The sequence below is a fragment of the Salmo salar genome, chromosome 09 (genome assembly GCF_965601325.2).
Source record: "Salmo salar chromosome 09, fSalSal1, whole genome shotgun sequence".
Classification (NCBI taxonomy): domain Eukaryota; kingdom Metazoa; phylum Chordata; class Actinopteri; order Salmoniformes; family Salmonidae; genus Salmo; species Salmo salar.
In genome coordinates, this window is record NC_138299.1 from 132,108,307 (window position 1) to 132,125,157 (window position 16,851).

The window sequence follows — 16,851 nt, forward strand, 5'->3', positions numbered from 1 at the left end:
TCTAAGTGACCCCAAACTTTTGAACGGTAGTGTATACCTCCAGTTCCTCTGTGATGGACCAGGCTTCTGCTGTTCAGTAGCCTGGAGAGAAGGGTTGGTTTGATCCATTTTCACACACAAAAAAAATGAGTAAAGCCCTCATTGATATAATTCAGAGCCAACAACTGCCACTCCAATTTTACCTCAAAGTTGTTTATTTTCCCAGAACATACAGTAAATGAGCCCAGGGTCCTGCTCTTACTGTGAGGGCCGTTACGCTCAATCAACACCCTCCCTGTGTTTCTGGTTGTTTGAGTCAGCTGTGATGTTAGTTGACAGAAACTTCCCAAGAGACAGCCTAGTTCACAGCACGCAAAGTACAGAGAGGGAAAGAGGAACAAAGAGAGCGAGAAGAAGAGAGTGAGAGAGAACAGTGTGGGGGAGATTGACTGTAGCGGAATCTGGGCTCAGGAAAGTACTAATTGCAGACAGGCAGGCCTGGACTCCTCCAACTCCTCTACATACGCACACACATGCACACACAAACACTCCTCTACCACAGTTGACTACACTGCACCGGCTGCTTTCAACCAGACACGGAAATAGACCGATGCCTTCAGGCTTCTACTCTTTACATTTATATTCTGTAATAACATCCCCTCAAATGTACCATACTGTAATTCAGGGGCTATAAGTGCTGGAAATGACTAGTGTTGAGTTTAGTGCCGGCTAGTGGCTCAATGTGCAGTCATTTAGCTATGTCGTCAGAAGTAACTGTATTTAAAATGTGGGTTATTACAAATTCAACTCAAAAGTTACATCAGACAGTTTCCAGCTGTGAAACTGACTGAAACAAGATCCTGATGTATGACATCTTCCTGTGTTTCCTCTCCTCCACAGCTCCAGGATTCTACTTCGGAGACACAGACTACCGTGTGGATGAGAGTGATGGTTATGTGGAGGTCAAGGTGTATAGGACAGGCACTGACCTCTCTAAAACAGCCACGGTCACTGTACGCTCCAGGAAAACAGACCCTGTCTCTGCTGAAGGTAGAGACAATACAGTCATTAGATCATTTATTTTGGTATTGTCCATATGTAGCTTGTTTTTGGTCACAGGTCCAGGAATGGCTGAAGAATTGCAACATTTACCTAGATCTAATTTACCTAGCAATACTGGGTGATTTGAAAAGTCATAGTCAATCAATCAATAATATAATAATTATTTTAGAAAAAATGTGTATCTTTAATTTACAATCTGTAGAATCTATGAGAATAGAAAGGTTCAGTACTTTTGTGAAGCATCACAGCACAGTTGAATAATATATAGCAAATAGAAATCCAAAATGGATGGTGTTAAGAGATGGATGGGAGGGGTTGAATGGATCTGAAGGGTGGGACTAATAACAAGATAACCAATGTAAAACATACAGGGTCTGTAAAATGTATATAGGTTCAGAAATGTTGTGAAATAGCACAGTTACAAATAGAAATCAAACTGGATGGACATCAGAAATAGAGGAAGGACTAAAAACAAAAAAAATATAACTATTGTAAAATAGATTGTGTCTGTAAAATGTGTATAATATGTATAAACTGAAAGTAGAAGCCTAAGTGTTATTGTTTATTAGTTTACTCCAATTGGTGGAAGGGTGGTAGGGTTTTCAGGGAATAATAAAGGTACATTCTGAAAAACGTACGTATGTGTATATATATATATATATATATATATATATATATATATATACATACACAGTATATATATATATATATATATATATATATATATATATATATATATATATATATATATATATATATATATACAGTGGGGGGGGGAAAGTATTTGATCCCCTGCTGATTTTGTACGTTTGCCCACTGATAAAGAAAGGATCAGTCTATACTTTTAATGGTAGGTTTATTTGAACAGTGAGAGACAGAATGACAACAAAAATATCCAGAAGAATGCATGTCAAAAATTTTACAAATTGATTTGCATTTTAATGAGGGAAATAAGTATTTGACCCCCTCTCAATCAGAAAGATTTCTGTCTCCCAGGTGTCTTTTATACAGGTAACGAGCTGAGATTAGGAGCACACTCTTAAAGGGAGTGCTCCTAACCGCAGCTTGTTACCTGTAAAAAAGACACCTGTCCACAGAAGCAATCAATCAATCAGATTCCAAACTCTCCACCATGGCCAAGACCAAAGAGCTCTCCAAGGATGTCAGGGACAAGATTGTAGACCTACACAAGGCTGGAATGGGCTACAAGACCATCGCCAAGCAGTTTGGTGAGAAGGTGACAACAGTTGGTGCGATTATTCGCAAATGGAAGAAACACAAAAGAACTGTCAATATCCCTCGGCCTGGGGCTCCATGCAAGATCTCACCTCGTGGGGTTGCAATGATCATGAGAACGGTGAGGAATCAGCCCAGAACTACACAGGAGGATCTTGTCAATGATCTCAAGGCAGCTGGGACCATAGTCACCAAGAAAACAATTGGTAACACACTACGCCGTGAAGGACTGAAATCCTGCAGTGCCCGCAAGGTCCCCCTGCTCAAGAATACATATACATGCCCGTCTGAAGTTTGCCAATGAACAATCTGAATGATTCAGAGGACAACTGGTGAAAGTGTTGTGGTCAGATGAGACCAAAATGGAGCTCTTTGGCATCAACTCAACTCACCGTGTTTGGAGGAGGAGGAATGCTGCCAATGACCCCAAGAACACCATCTCCACCGTCAAACATGGAGGTGGAAACATTATGCTTTGGGGATGTTTTTCTGCTAAGGGGACAGGACAACTTCACCGCATCAAAGGGATGATGGACGGGCCATGTACCGTCAAATCTTGGGTAAGAACATCCTTCTCTCAGCCAGGGCATTGAAAATGGGTCGTGGATGGGTATTCCAGCATGACAATGACCCAAAACACACGGCCAAGGCAGCAAAGGAGTGGCTCAAGAAGAAGCACATTAAGGTCCTGGAGTGGCCAAGCCAGTCTCCAGACCTTAATCCCATAGAAAATCGAGCCAAACGTCAGCCTCGAAACCTTAATGACTTGGAGTAGATCTGCAAAGAGGAGTGGGACAAAATCCCTCCTGAGATGTGTGCAAACCTGGTGGCCAACTACAAGAAACGTCTGACCTCTGTGATTGCCAACAAGGGTTTTGCCACCAAGTACTAAGTCATGTTTTGCAGAGGGGGTCAAATACTTATTTCCCTCATTAAAATGCAAATCATTTTATAAAATGTTTGACATGCGTTTTTCTGGATTTTTTTGTTGTTATTCTGTCTCTCACTGTTGAAATAAACCTACCATTAAAATTATAGACTGATAATTTCTTTGTAAGTGGGCAAACGTACAAAATCAGCAGGGGATCAAATACTTTTCCCCCCCACTATATATATATATATATAAATGGGTGTGTGTGTATATGCATGTATGTACAGTTGAAGTCGGAAGTTTACATACACTTAGGTTGGAATCATTAAAACTCGTTTTTCAACCACTCCACAAATGTATTGTTAACAAACTAGATTTTTGGCAAGTCGGTTAGGACATTACTTTGTGCATGACACAAGTAATTTTTCCAACAATTGTCTACAGACAGATTACAATTCCAGTGGGTCAGAAGTTTACATACACTAAGTTGACTGTGCCTTTAAATAGCTTGGAAAATTCCAGAAAATTATGTCATGGCTTTAGAAGCTTCTGATTGACATTTCACATTCTTAAAATGAAGTGGTGATCCCTGTCTTAGGTCAGTTAGGATCACCACTTTATTTTAAGAATGTGAAATGGCAGAATATTAGTAGAGAGAATGATTTGTTTCAGCTTTTATTTATTTCATCACATTCCCAGTGGGTCAGAAGTTTACATACACTCAATTAATATTTGGTAGCACTGCCTTTAAATTGTGTAACTTGGGTCAAACGTTTCGGGTAGCTTTCCACAAGCTTCCCACAATAAGTTGGGTGCATTTTGGCCCATTCCTCCTGACAGAGCTGGTGTAACTGAGTCAGGTTTGTATGCCTCCTTGCTCACACACGCTTTTTCAGTTCTGCCCATAATTCTTCTATAGGATTGAGGTCAGGGCTTTGTGATGGCCACTCCAATACCTTGACTTTGTTATCCTTAAGCCTATTTGCCACAACTTTGGAAGTATTCTTGGGGTCATTGTACATTTGGAAGACCCATTTGCGACCAAGCTTTAACTTCCTGACTGATGTCTTGAGCTGTTGCTTCAATATATCCACATATTTTTCCTCCCTCATGATGCCATCTATTTTGTGAAGTGCACCAGTCCCTCCTGCAGCAAAGCACCCCCACAACATGATGCTGCCACCCCCATGCTTCACGGTTGGGATGGTGTTCTTTGGCTTGCAAGCATTTACATTTACATTTAAGTCACTTAGCAGACGCTCTTATCCAGAGCGACTTACAAATTGGTGGATTCACCTTATGATATCCAGTGGAACAACCACTTTACAATAGTGCATCTAAATCTTTTAAGGGGGGGGGGGGTGTTAGAAGGATTACTTTATCCTATCCTAGGTATTCCTTAAAGAGGTGGGGTTTCAGGTGTCTCCGGAAGGTGGTGATTGACTCCGCTGTCCTGGCGTCGTGAGGGAGCCTCTCCCTTTTTCCTCCAAACATAACGATGGTCATTATGGCCAAACAGTTCTATTTTTGTTTCATCAGACCAGAGGACATTTCTCCAAAAAGTACGATCTTTGACCCCATGTGCAGATGCAAACCATAGTCTGGCTTTTTTATGGCGGTTTTGGAGCAGTGGCTTCTTTCTTGTTGAGCGGCCTTTCAGGTTATGTCGATATAGGACTCGTTTTACTGTGGATATAGATACTTTTGTACCTGTTTCCTCCAGCATCTTCACAAGGTCCTTTGCTGTTGTTCTGGGATTGATTTGCACTTTTTGCACCAAAGTACATTCATCTCTAGGAGACCAAACGTGTCTCCTTCCTGAGCGGTATGACGGCTGCGTAATCCCTTGGTGTTTATACTTGTGTACTATTGTTTGTACAGATGAACGTGGTACCTTCAGGCCTTTGGAAATTGCTCCCAAGGATGAACCAGACTTGTGGAGGTCTACACATTTTTTTCTGTGGTCTTGGCTGATTTCTTTAGATTTTCCCACGATGTCAAGCAAATAGGCACTGAGTTTGAAGGTAGGCCTTGAAATAAATCCACAGGTACACCTCCAATTGACTCAAATGATGTCAATTAGACTATCAGAAGCTTCTAAAGACATGACATCATTTTCTGGACTATTCCAAGCTGTTTAAAGGCACAGTCAACTTAGTGTATGTAAACTTCTGACCCACAGGAATTGTGATACAGTGAATTATAAGTGAAATAATCTGTCTGTAAACAATTGTTGGAAAAATTACTTGTGTCATGCACAAAGTAGATGTCCTTACTGACTTGCCAAAACTATAGTTTGTTAACAAGAAGTTTGTGGAGTGGTTGAAAAACGAGTTTTAAGGACTCCAACCTAAGTGTATGTAAACTTCCGACTTCAATTGTATATGGATATATATATTTACCCCAAAATATATGGGGGATTGGAAATGATGCAGGCAATTACATTGATGGAAGCAACAAACTTTCCGCAATATTAAAGCTGATCCACCCCTTAAAAAATGCAACAAAACAGCACACTGAATGACTATGACAGTACACAGTAGTCTGTGTGACTGTCACTCTGGTGTTGTGGAAGTAGAGAGAACGCCCGGAGTCCACCTCAGGGTTAGTCTGTCTGACTGTCACTCTGGTGTTGTGGAAGTAGAGAGAACGCCCAGAGTCCACCTCAGGGTTAGTCTGTCTGACTGTCACTCTGGTCTTGTGGAAGTAGAGAGAACGCCCGGAGTCCACCTCAGGGTTAGTCTGTCTGACTGTCACTCTGGTGTTGTGGAAGTAGAGAGAACGCCCAGAGTCCACCTCAGGGTTAGTCTGTCTGACTGTCACTCTGGTGTTGTGGAAGTAGAGAGAACGCCCGGAGTCCACCTCAGGGTTAGTCTGTCTGACTGTCACTCTGGTGTTATGGAAGTAGAGAGAACGCCCGGAATCCACCTCAGGGTTAGTCTGTCTGACTGTCACTCTGGTCTTGTGGAAGTAGAGAGAACGCCCAGAGTCCACCTCAGGGTTAGTCTGTCTGACTGTCACTCTGGTGTTGTGGAAGTAGAGAGAACGCCCGGAGTCCACCTCAGGGTTAGTCTGTCTGACTGTCACTCTGGTGTTGTGGAAGTAGAGAGAACGCCCAGAGTCCACCTCAGGGTTAGTCTGTCTGACTGTCACTCTGGTGTTGTGGAAGTAGAGAGAACGCCCGGAGTCCACCTCAGGGTTAGTCTGTCTGACTGTCACTCTGGTGTTGTGGAAGTATAGAGAACGCCCAGAGCAACACAGGCTGGATGTGTTGGGATGTTATATGACCTCTGAATGTAAACATTAGTGGAGAGGGGAAGGGCTCTGCTCAGCCCCAGCTGCATCCTACATGGCACCCTATTCCTTTTGTAGTGCACCGCTATTGACCAGGACCCATAGCGGATAGGGTGCCATTTGGTACGCAACCCCAGTCTGGTAGCTGTTGGAAGGTACAGAGGAGGGTAGGCCTACAGGGTTGGAAGCAGTGTTGGTGATAAAGCTGGATTGAGTGAAGACAGAGGAATGTAGACTGAATCCCTCTCACTCTGGTGTTTAAGTCTGGATAGAGACACTATACTGTATACAGTATATAGCTCCTGAAAGTAAAACCTTCTCCCTGCCTGCAGCCTTCCTCGTATCACCTGCCCCCGACCACTCATATCACTCTCTCACTCCTCCTTTCCCTCACTCCTCTTTCACCTCCTCCCCTCCTCCCTCCCTCCACCCTTTCTCTCTCCCTCCCCACTCTCTCTCTTACTCCCTCTCACTCCTTAATTCTCTCTTCTCCTGCCCGCAGCAAAATATTGTTTCTATCCTATCTAATCTGTTGAGATTAAGTGGTAATGCCGTCCCAAGCAGACACACATACTGTAGCTTTATAATTCAGTCCCAAGCGGAGGTACACACAAAGCTGGTTCAGAAACACATAGCTGGGTCTGTGGGTCAGACGTCCATAGCAGGGTTGGTCCTGAATGGCACCCTGTTCTCTATATAGGTCACTACTTTTGATCCGGGTCCAAAAGTATATATATAGGGAATAGGGTGCCATTTGGGACGCACACTAGGTCAGAGGTACAGGAAGCAGTTAGGGGGGTAAAGGCCATGCCATCAACACCCTGCCTCTTCATAGCTCTGAGTGGATGAAGAACATGTTTACACCCTCCCGGGGGCCTAGGGAGATATCAGATGTCTCACACTACTGCAGCCTTAATCCTGACACAGATTCCTAGTGCTCCCTCACTCCTAGGTACTGTTGAGAGGAAGCAACATTTGATCAACATGTTGTGATATTTCCATTCATCTAACTCACCGCTACTGATTATACTCCTGTGAATTATAGAGTCATAGGAGATCTAGGCCCATATGTATCAAGTGTCTCAGAGTAGGATTGCTGATCTAGGATCAGTTTTTCATTTTAGATCATAATGAATAAGATTATTTAATGACGGGTGGACCTGATCTAAAATCAGAACTCCTACTCTGAGACGCTTGATACATACAGACCCAGGTGTTAAAATATCATCAAATACTTTAATCCTCTCATCCCTCTCCTCTCTCATCCCTCTCTCTTTTCTCGCTCCTCTAGCCGGTGTGGACTACGTAGGGATCAGTCGTAACCTGGACTTTGCCCCGGGGGTCAGCCAGCAGACGTTCAGGGTGACCATCCTGGATGACCTGGGTCAGCCGGTGCTGGAGGGGACCGAGACATTCGAGCTGGTCCTCCGCATGCCCATGAACGGCATCCTGGGAGAACCGGGGAAGGCCACCATCCTCATCAACGACTCCGTCTCCGACCGTGAGTGAATCGGGCTGATATTTGTGTCCCAAATGCCACCCTATTCCCTATATAGTGCACTACTTTTGACCAGGGCCCATAGGCTCTGGTTAAAAGTAGTGCACTATATAGGGAATAGGGTGCCATTTGAGACAGTAGTCACAACATATCTGACTGTGAGTAAACCTATCTGATTTGTTAGAATGCGTCTAATTATCAATGAGATCTAATATAGATTAAAACGAGCAATGGCATTTCATTCAGGAGTTTAGAAAAGCTATCATACCTTGCTCTGACAAAACAGGGCATCTCTGAAACATCAACACCAATAAAGATGATTGAACAATGCTGCCACTTAAAGCTTTGGTATCACGTTACTGTAAGTGTCCTTATCAATGCATTCATACAGCCTTTATAAAGGCTTATAGTGCATTATAAGATCAGCTGTAGACAGTTATGAGCATTATGTCATGGTTATGATCAACACTGTTTCATGATGCACTTCATCTAACGTAGATGATTTCTTGATGTGATTGTCCTCTAACAGTGCCCAAGGTGCAGTTCCGTGATGCCATGTACATGGGGCATGAGAACTCCGGTCAGATCTCAGTCGTGGTGTATCGTAGTGGAGACATCAGTTACAGGTCAACGGTCCGCTGTTACACCAGACAGGGCACCGCTCAGGTCATGATGGACTTCAACGAACGACCAAACACAGACGCTTCCATCATCACCTTCCTACCAGGTAACACTGAAATCTATTCTGTAAAAGTCTGTAGAAGACTAGGAAATACACTGACACAAGGAACACCGCGTAGGCCAAAAGGGTATAGCCTGACTAACCGGTGTCTTTTATAGCCTCACTACTGTATATAGCCTGTCTTTTTACTGTTGTTTTATTTCTTTACCTACCTATTGTTCACCTTACACCTTTGCACTATTGGTTAGAGCCTGTAAGTAAGCATTTCACTGTAAGGTCTACACCTGTTGTATTTGGCGCACGTGACAAATAAACTTTGATTTTATTTGATATAGTTTCTCTGTGTATTTTGGAACCCTTCAAAATATTAGATTTTTCAACAACTGGTTACCCCTCTTTGCTAATCTCTCTCGATCTCAATCTCTCTCTCTCTCTTTCTCCTCCCATCTCCATCTCTCTATCCCTCCCCTCTCTCCAGGGGAGGTGGAGAAGCCGTGTGTTCTGTCTCTGGTTGATGACACGGAGCATGAGGAGGAGGAGGAGCTGAGGCTGGTGTTGGGGTCGCCACGCAGTGAATCTCCGTTCGGAGCGTCCATCGGGAAACAGAACGAGACTCTGGTCAAGATCATGGACGACACAGACAGTAAGACTGACTGACTCATAGATGGAATCATTTCATCTGTAGACAATAGAATAAGTTGCACACTCTATAATAGTCCCAGATACATATTGCATAACTTTTTTCATTTTCTCAAATTCATGATCTGCTAGTCTGCATCCTGTTAACTTGTTTTGGTGTGTGTCTTCAACTCATTCTACTCTGTTAGTCTGTAACCTTGTTTAGTTCATATCACACTGCTCCATGTCTGACTCTGTGACTCCCATCCATGTTCTCCCCAGAGGCCATCATCAAGTTTGGGGAGACTAAGTTCAGTGTGAGTGAGCCTAGCGGGGCAGGCCAGGTGTCCATGGTGAAGATCCCAGTGCTGAGGGTAGGAGACACCTCCAAGGTCTCTGTGGTCCGCGTCCACACCAAGGACGGATCAGCCACCTCCGGAGAGGACTACCATCCTGTATCTGAAGGTGAGAAATATTACAACACCTCACACATCAACATCTCACAACCTCTCACGTCAAGAAGGCCATGAGTTTTTCCTGACAATGTGATGTGATTAGGAAAATATCCTGACCCTACTACTATATAAATAATCGACTTGATAAGGTAACTCCGTCAGTATCTGCAGTGTATAGATGTTTCCTGTTTAACCTAGAGCCGTGTTGTTGTTGTTGTTTACCCCAGACATTGAGTTCAAGGAGGGTGACACAGAGCACTACATCGAGGTGGAGATCTTGTATGATGGAGTCAGAGAGATGAGAGAAGCCTTCACGGTCCACCTGAAACCTGATGAGAACATGGTGGCTGAGACGCAGGTGAGGACTGGAACAATAAAATCACATAGACTCAGCAATATGACGTTGACACAAGTAGCAGGATGAACGGAGAATATCGCAGATATATTTGTGCATGTTCACGGGTACCCTTCACTTACCTTCAACGTGAAAGCCGAGGGACAAGAACAAGAGAGAAGTTTAGTTGTTGCATTAGTCGCCCCTGATATTGCTGTTTACGTCGTACATCACTACCTTTAACAGCACTTTTCTGTTTGATCTGTTTATGTTCTGTCTGTCCCCAGATGAGTAAGGCCATTATCTACATAGAGGAGACCAACAGCATGGCGGACGTCACCTTCCCCTCCGTCCCCCAGGTGTTCTCCCTACTGCAGTATGACGACACCTCCAGGGCCAGACACACCCCCCCAGTGGCAGGCTACCCCGTTGTCTGTGTCACGGTACGGAGAATGGTTTATCACTGGCTTTTAACCTCCCAGTCCAGGGGTTCGTCCCAAATGGCACCCTATTCTCTGTTTTATGCACTACTTTTGACCAGAGTCGCATAGGGAAGTGCACTATATAGGGAATAGGATGCCATTTAGGACATAGGCCAGGGCATCATTCTATTCACTGTCTGCTCTTAATTTGCTTAAAAAACGAAGTCGTTTCTTTGGTTTAGGAATATGTCAATTAGGATTCAATTAGGATTTAATTTGATATTGAAGCACAGATGAGTGATGTTGATGAACAATGCAAATTTTCCCTATACATTACAGTATATTTTGCCTCATTCCCAAACACTGTCTCCTCTCTCCTCCCTCCCTCAGGCTTGTAATCCTAAGTACCCTGACTACGACAAGACTGGCTCCATCTGCATCAGCGAGCACATCAATGACACACTGACCCGCTATCGATGGTTGGTCAGCGCTCCAACCAGCCTGGACGGGGTCACCAGCTCCATGAGAGAGGTGGACTTTAATACCTTCTTCTCCTCCTCCAAGATCATCACCTTGGACTCTGTCTATTTCCAGGTAGAGAACACATTATCAGTGAACTGAGTGTGAATTTGGACTGACTCAGACAAAGAGTTGAACATCTGACAAGACATAAAGTGAATGATTTAGTTCATGATGGGATTGAATTGACTGTATTGATGTGATTGAGTTGACTGTCCCTCCCTCCAGGCTGGCTCTAGGGTGCAGTGTGCAGCCCGTGCTGTGAACTCTAACGGAGATGAGGGCCTGGAACTCAGCAGCTTCATAGTCTCCATCAGTATAGAGGATGGTATGTGCCAGCCTCGTGTGGTGGGTACAGTGGGCGCTGAGCCCTTCTCTGCCAAGCTACGCTACACCGGAGCAGAGGACCCAGACCACCCCAACCTCATCAAGATCACTGTCACCATGCCACACATAGACGGTGAAGAACACAGAGAGACTTCTATCTTCTTTCTCTTTCTCTCTCGCTCTCTATTTTTCACACTCTCTTTCTCTCTCTCTGTCTTTCTCTCTCCCTCTCTATTTTTCTCTCTCTCTCCCGCCCCCGCCTTTCTCTCTCCTAACCCCTTGTCTCCCCTCTCCTCTCTCCTCTCCTCTCCCAGGCATGCTCCCTGTGGTCTCCACCCGTCCTCTGTCTAACTTTGAGCTGACGTTGAGTCCTGATGGTACTCGTGTGGGGAACCACCGCTGTTCTAACCTGCTGGACTACACCGAGGTCAAGACCCACCACGGCTTCATAACCAACGCCACCAAGAACCCTGAGGTGATCGGGGAGACCTCTCCCTACCAGTACAGCGCCCCCCTGAGGGGATCCAGCGTATTGCGCTTCTACAAGAATCTCAACCTAGAGGCCTGTCTATGGGAGTTCACTAGTTACTATGACATGTCTGAGCTACTGTCAGACTGTGGAGGGACCATCGGTACAGACGGACAGGTGAGAGAGCTGTGTGTGTGGGGGGTGGGGGGCACTATCAGAAAAGACAGACAGACAGGTGGGCTGCCCCACACAACAATCCCACCAGACCCCTGACCAATTGGAAAATAAGTATGGGAAGAGATGTTATGATGATTTCTCAGGAAGAGATGTTGTGATGATTTCTCAGGAAGAGGTGTTATGATGATTTCTTGGGAAGAGATGTTATGATGATTTCTCGGCCAGAGGTGGTATGATGATTTCTTGGGAAGCGATGTTATGATGATTTCTCGAGAAGAGATGTTGTGATGATTTCTCGGGAAGAGATGTTATGATGATTTCGCGAGAAGAGATGTGATGATTTCTCATGAAGAGATGTTATGATGATTTCTCAGGAAGAGATGTTATGATGATTTCTCAGGAAGAGATGTGATGATGATTTCTTGGGAAGAGATGTTATGATGATTTCTTGGAAAGAGATGATATGATGATTTCTCGAGAAGAGATGTGATAATTTCTCATGAAGAGATGTTATGATGATTTCTTGGGAAGAGATGTTATGATGATTTCTTGGGAAGAGATGTTATGATTATTTCTCGGGAAGAGATGTTGTGATGATTTATTGGGAAGAGATGTTGTGATGATTTCTCAGGAAGAGATGTTGTGATGATTTCTCAGGAAGAGATGTTATAATGATTTCTCAGGAAGAGATTTTATGATGATTTCTCAGGAAGAGATTTTATGATGATTTCTCGGGAAGAGATGATATGATGATTTCTCAGGAAGAGATGTTATGATGATTTCTCAGGAAGAGATTTTATGATGATTTCTCAGGAAGAGATGATATGATGATTTCTCAGGAAGAGATGATATGATGATTTCTCGGGAAGAGGTGTTATGATGATTTCTCGGCCAGAGGTAGTATGATGATTTCTTGGGAAGAGATGTTATGATGATTTCTTGAGAAGAGATGTTGTGATGATTTCTCAGGAAGAGATGTTATGATGATTTCTCAGGAAGAGATTTTATGATGATTTCTCAGGAAGAGATTTTATGATGATTTCTCAGGAAGAGATGATATGATGATTTCTCGGGAAGAGATGTTATGATGATTTCTTGGCCAGAGATGTTGTGATGATTTCTTGGGAAGAGGTGTTATGATGATTTCTTGGCCAGAGGTGTTATTTGTCCTCCAGTTCTTTCCTATAACAGTTCTTGTAATTTTCCTTTTCACAGACACAATCCTTTACAGCCACTTATCTGTTAGCTACCTCTTGAGATGCCCCTCTCAGACAATGTTCTTCTGAACCCCATGTTTTAACCTCACCACTAATAACTAACCAAACACAGTGCTTTATGGATTCCCACAACTCCTCATGTGGCCTGCTACTTATCTTGTCAAAAGGCCTTCTCCAACATTCACGGCATTAAAACCTTCTGCTCTTTTCTGTACTGTGCTCTTTAAACAGCTGCTTCTGCTGTGTTGAGGGAGGGACTGCTCTTACAGGTCTTAAACTCTCCCTTAAACTCCCTCCCTACTTCCCTCCCTCCCTAACCCTCCCTGAGTGGAGATCTTAAACCCTGGTCACATGCTTCAGTGCTCCTGTCATGTAGATTTCCCTTGGAAACCTCCAGTCACTTCAGTGTAGTTAAATCCCAGTCTGTCTATTAGTTCACTAGCACTTAATTAAGCGGGCTGCGGTCATAAAGAGATGCCTGCAGAGAGAAGAGATGCCTGCAGAGAGAGAGAGATGCCTGCAGAGAGAGAGAGATGCCTGCAGAGAGAGAGAGATGCCTGCAGAGAGAGAGATGCCTGCAGAGAGAGAGATGCCTGCAGAGAGAAAGAGATGCCTGCAGAGAGAAGAGAGATGCCTGCAGAGAGAGATGCCTGCAGAGAGAAGAGATGCCTGCAGAGAGAGAGAGATGCCTGCAGAGAGAGAGAGAGATGCCTGCAGAGAGAGAGAGATGCCTGCAGAGAGAGAGAGAGAGATGCCTCCAGAGAGAGAGATGCCTGTGGAGAGAGAGAGATGCCTGCAGAGAGAGAGATGCCTGCAGAGAGAAGAGATGCCTGCAGAGAGAGAGAGATGCCTGCAGAGAGAGAGAGATGCCTGCAGAGAGAGAGAGAGAGATGCCTGCAGAGAGAGAGAGAGATGCTTGCAGAGAGAGAGAGAGAGAGATGCCTGTAGAGAGAGAGAGAGAGGTGCCTGTAGAGAGAGAGAAAGAGAGAGAGATGCCTGCAGAGAGAGAGAGAGATGCCTGCAGAGAGAGAGAGAGAGAGAGATGCCTGCAGAGAGAGAGAGAGAGAGAGAGAGAGATGCCTGTAGAGAGAGAGAGGTGCCTGTAGAGAGAGAGACAGAGAGAGAGATGCCTGTAGAGAGAGAGAGAAAGAGCCTGCAGAGAGAGAGAGAACCCTGCAGAGAGAGATGCCTGCAGAGAGAAGAGATGCCTGCAGAGAGAAGAGATGCCTGCAGAGAGAGAGAGATGCCTGCAGAGAGAGAGATGCCTGCAAAGAGAAGAGATGCCTGCAGAGAGAGATGCCTGCAGAGAGAGAGAGCAAAGGGCATGGTATGGTTAAGGTCTCCTCACGCTACAGATCCCCCCTGCTGTAGATCATCAACTAGAAGCACCCTAGTTGTGTGTGTGGGTGGGGGGGGGGGGGAAATCAACAGTAGAATTTAGAATTTATGAGAGGCTAACTACTTATCCAATTTAAGGTTATGCATATTGTTTGGTTGAAAAGACACCAACTCCATGGAATATCACTAAATTCTATGTAAAGTGAAATTCCATTTTGCACTATAAATGAGACTATAAATGGAAGAAGATGTGGATGAGTTATGATACATAGGAAGTATAAGATAATGATATTTTATGGAGGCAGTCATCATCATTCTCTTCTAAAGTAAACTTCCTCCACACTTTATGACTTTCCTTCTGGCAGGTTCTAATCCAGCGTTAGCCCCTTTGTTTACGCTGAAACTGAAAGAAGTTCATATTCTGACAAGACAGAGCTTTGTGGGAGAGGTTGGAGTTGATTACCACTTAATAATCCTGAATGTCAGGGTCTGCCTTAGTACCATGTACCAACACTGGTTTACCTTTGTCAATGTCCCTCCTATCTGCAGGTTTGACGTACTGTTGCTAGTCGCTGGCAGCCATGTGATAACAGACTGAGGTGTTTTAAGTATCACTGTGTTGTTTTAAGTAAGATCCATAACTAACAAAGAGAATGAGACCCCGCCAGGTACTACAGACATGTCTCTATTCACCCAGAAACCCTATACCCCTACTGCAGGGTCTGCCTGTGTGCCTGTGTCACATCCATATGAGCTGTCCTACAGGTGAGTTGTACTGTAAGCTTCAATCAGTGTGGCCAGGCAGAACAAACATAAAGACTCAACAACAGCTCTAGTCTAGAGGAACATTATTTGTGCCCCTGTGTTCTCTCTGACATGATTGGCCCTTGAGGGGCCGACCGACTGACTGGGAAGCTGGGGGGCTGAGTAGAGAGGTTGCGGGCTACAGAGAGACTGAGTCACACCGAGTTTGGGGCCCCAGGCTGGCCTCTCACTGTGCTGGGACTGACTCTGTCTCTCTGTGTCTGTGTGTCATGGTGAGAGGCTTTGTCCCCAGCTTATCAGACCACAGGAATCCATTAGGTCTCAGCAGGCAGCGTCAGGGTCATACAGCAAATCATCTGCCTCAGCTCTCTCTGGGTTCTACCTGTTCTCTTAACTCTAACTCTCTCTCTCTCCTCCTCTCTCTCTCTCTCTCTCTCTCTCTCTCTCTCTCTCTCTCTCTCTCTCTCTCTCTCTCTCTCTCTCTCTCTCTCTCTCTCTCTCTCTCTCTCTCTCTCTCTCTCGCTCAGGGCATAGGCAGGTCCTATCATGAAGGGAGAGCTAGTGCAGACAGGTAACCCTCTCATGTCACCGGAGGGAGCAGATACCATTCAAATCTCTCTACAGTCTCTCTCGCTCTCTTTTTCTCTCTCTCTCTGGTTCTTTGTCTCACTGTTGTTTAAGGGTTCCAAGTACAATAGAACAAATGTATTTTTATTTTATTTATTTCACCTTTATTTAACCAGGTAGGCAAGTTGAGAACAAGTTCTCATTTACAACTGCGACCTGGCCAAGATAAAGCAAAGCAGTTCGACACATATAACAACACAGAGTTACACATGGAGTAAAACTAACATACAGTCAATAATACAGTAGAAAAATAAGTCTATATACAATGTGAGCAAATGAGGTGAGATAAGGGAGGTAAAATAAATAGGCCATGGTGGCGAAGTAAATACAATATAGCAAGTAAAACACTGGAATGGTAGATTTGACAGTAGATGAGTGTGCAAAGTAGAAATACTGGGGTATTAATATAAATAAATAAAAATATAAATCAACAGCCTGGATTGTTATGTCTTGATTGCATGATTCACTTCAGAATGGGATAGTTTTATTTTAATTGTTGACAAAGCAGTAATTGAATAACACAACCAAACATTCATCAGTTACAAATGGAATGGTTTGCTATTGTTGCCATATATCTGGATTCAACTCTGTTGAAAAGATACCATCTCTCAGAAATGTGGCCAGTGTAAATGTCAGAGTCAATGTAAACCCTCTTGAATCCATAAGAGCTCCAGTAGTACTAGTACAGCCCACACAGTACAGCACTGAGTGTACAAAACATTAGGAACACATTCCTAATCTTGAGTTGCACCCCCTTTTGCCTTCAGAACAGCCTCAATTTGTCAGGACATGGACTACAAGGTGTCGAAAGGGATGCTGGCCCACATTGACTCCAATGCTTCCCACAGTTGTGTCAAGTTGGCTGGATATCCTTTGGGTGGTGGACCATTCTTGATACACACGGGAAACTGTTGAGTGTGAAAAACCCAGCAGCGTTGCAGTTCTTGACACAAACAAGTGA

General features: G+C 44.2%; 1 protein-coding gene across 1 annotated transcript in view; it reads left to right on the forward strand.

The window, feature by feature from the left end:
• LOC106612873 (FRAS1-related extracellular matrix protein 2) overlaps window positions 1-16,851 on the forward strand; it is a 114,058-nt gene that overhangs the window by 80,213 nt on the left and 16,994 nt on the right. Inside the window, exons 9-18 of the mRNA XM_014214479.3 lie at window positions 880-1,029; window positions 7,734-7,943; window positions 8,470-8,667; window positions 9,101-9,265; window positions 9,523-9,705; window positions 9,923-10,053; window positions 10,317-10,472; window positions 10,842-11,045; window positions 11,199-11,430; window positions 11,612-11,943. Of these exons, the coding sequence (XP_014069954.2) occupies window positions 880-1,029; window positions 7,734-7,943; window positions 8,470-8,667; window positions 9,101-9,265; window positions 9,523-9,705; window positions 9,923-10,053; window positions 10,317-10,472; window positions 10,842-11,045; window positions 11,199-11,430; window positions 11,612-11,943 (1,961 nt within the window). The remainder of the gene's footprint in view (window positions 1-879; window positions 1,030-7,733; window positions 7,944-8,469; window positions 8,668-9,100; window positions 9,266-9,522; window positions 9,706-9,922; window positions 10,054-10,316; window positions 10,473-10,841; window positions 11,046-11,198; window positions 11,431-11,611; window positions 11,944-16,851) is intronic.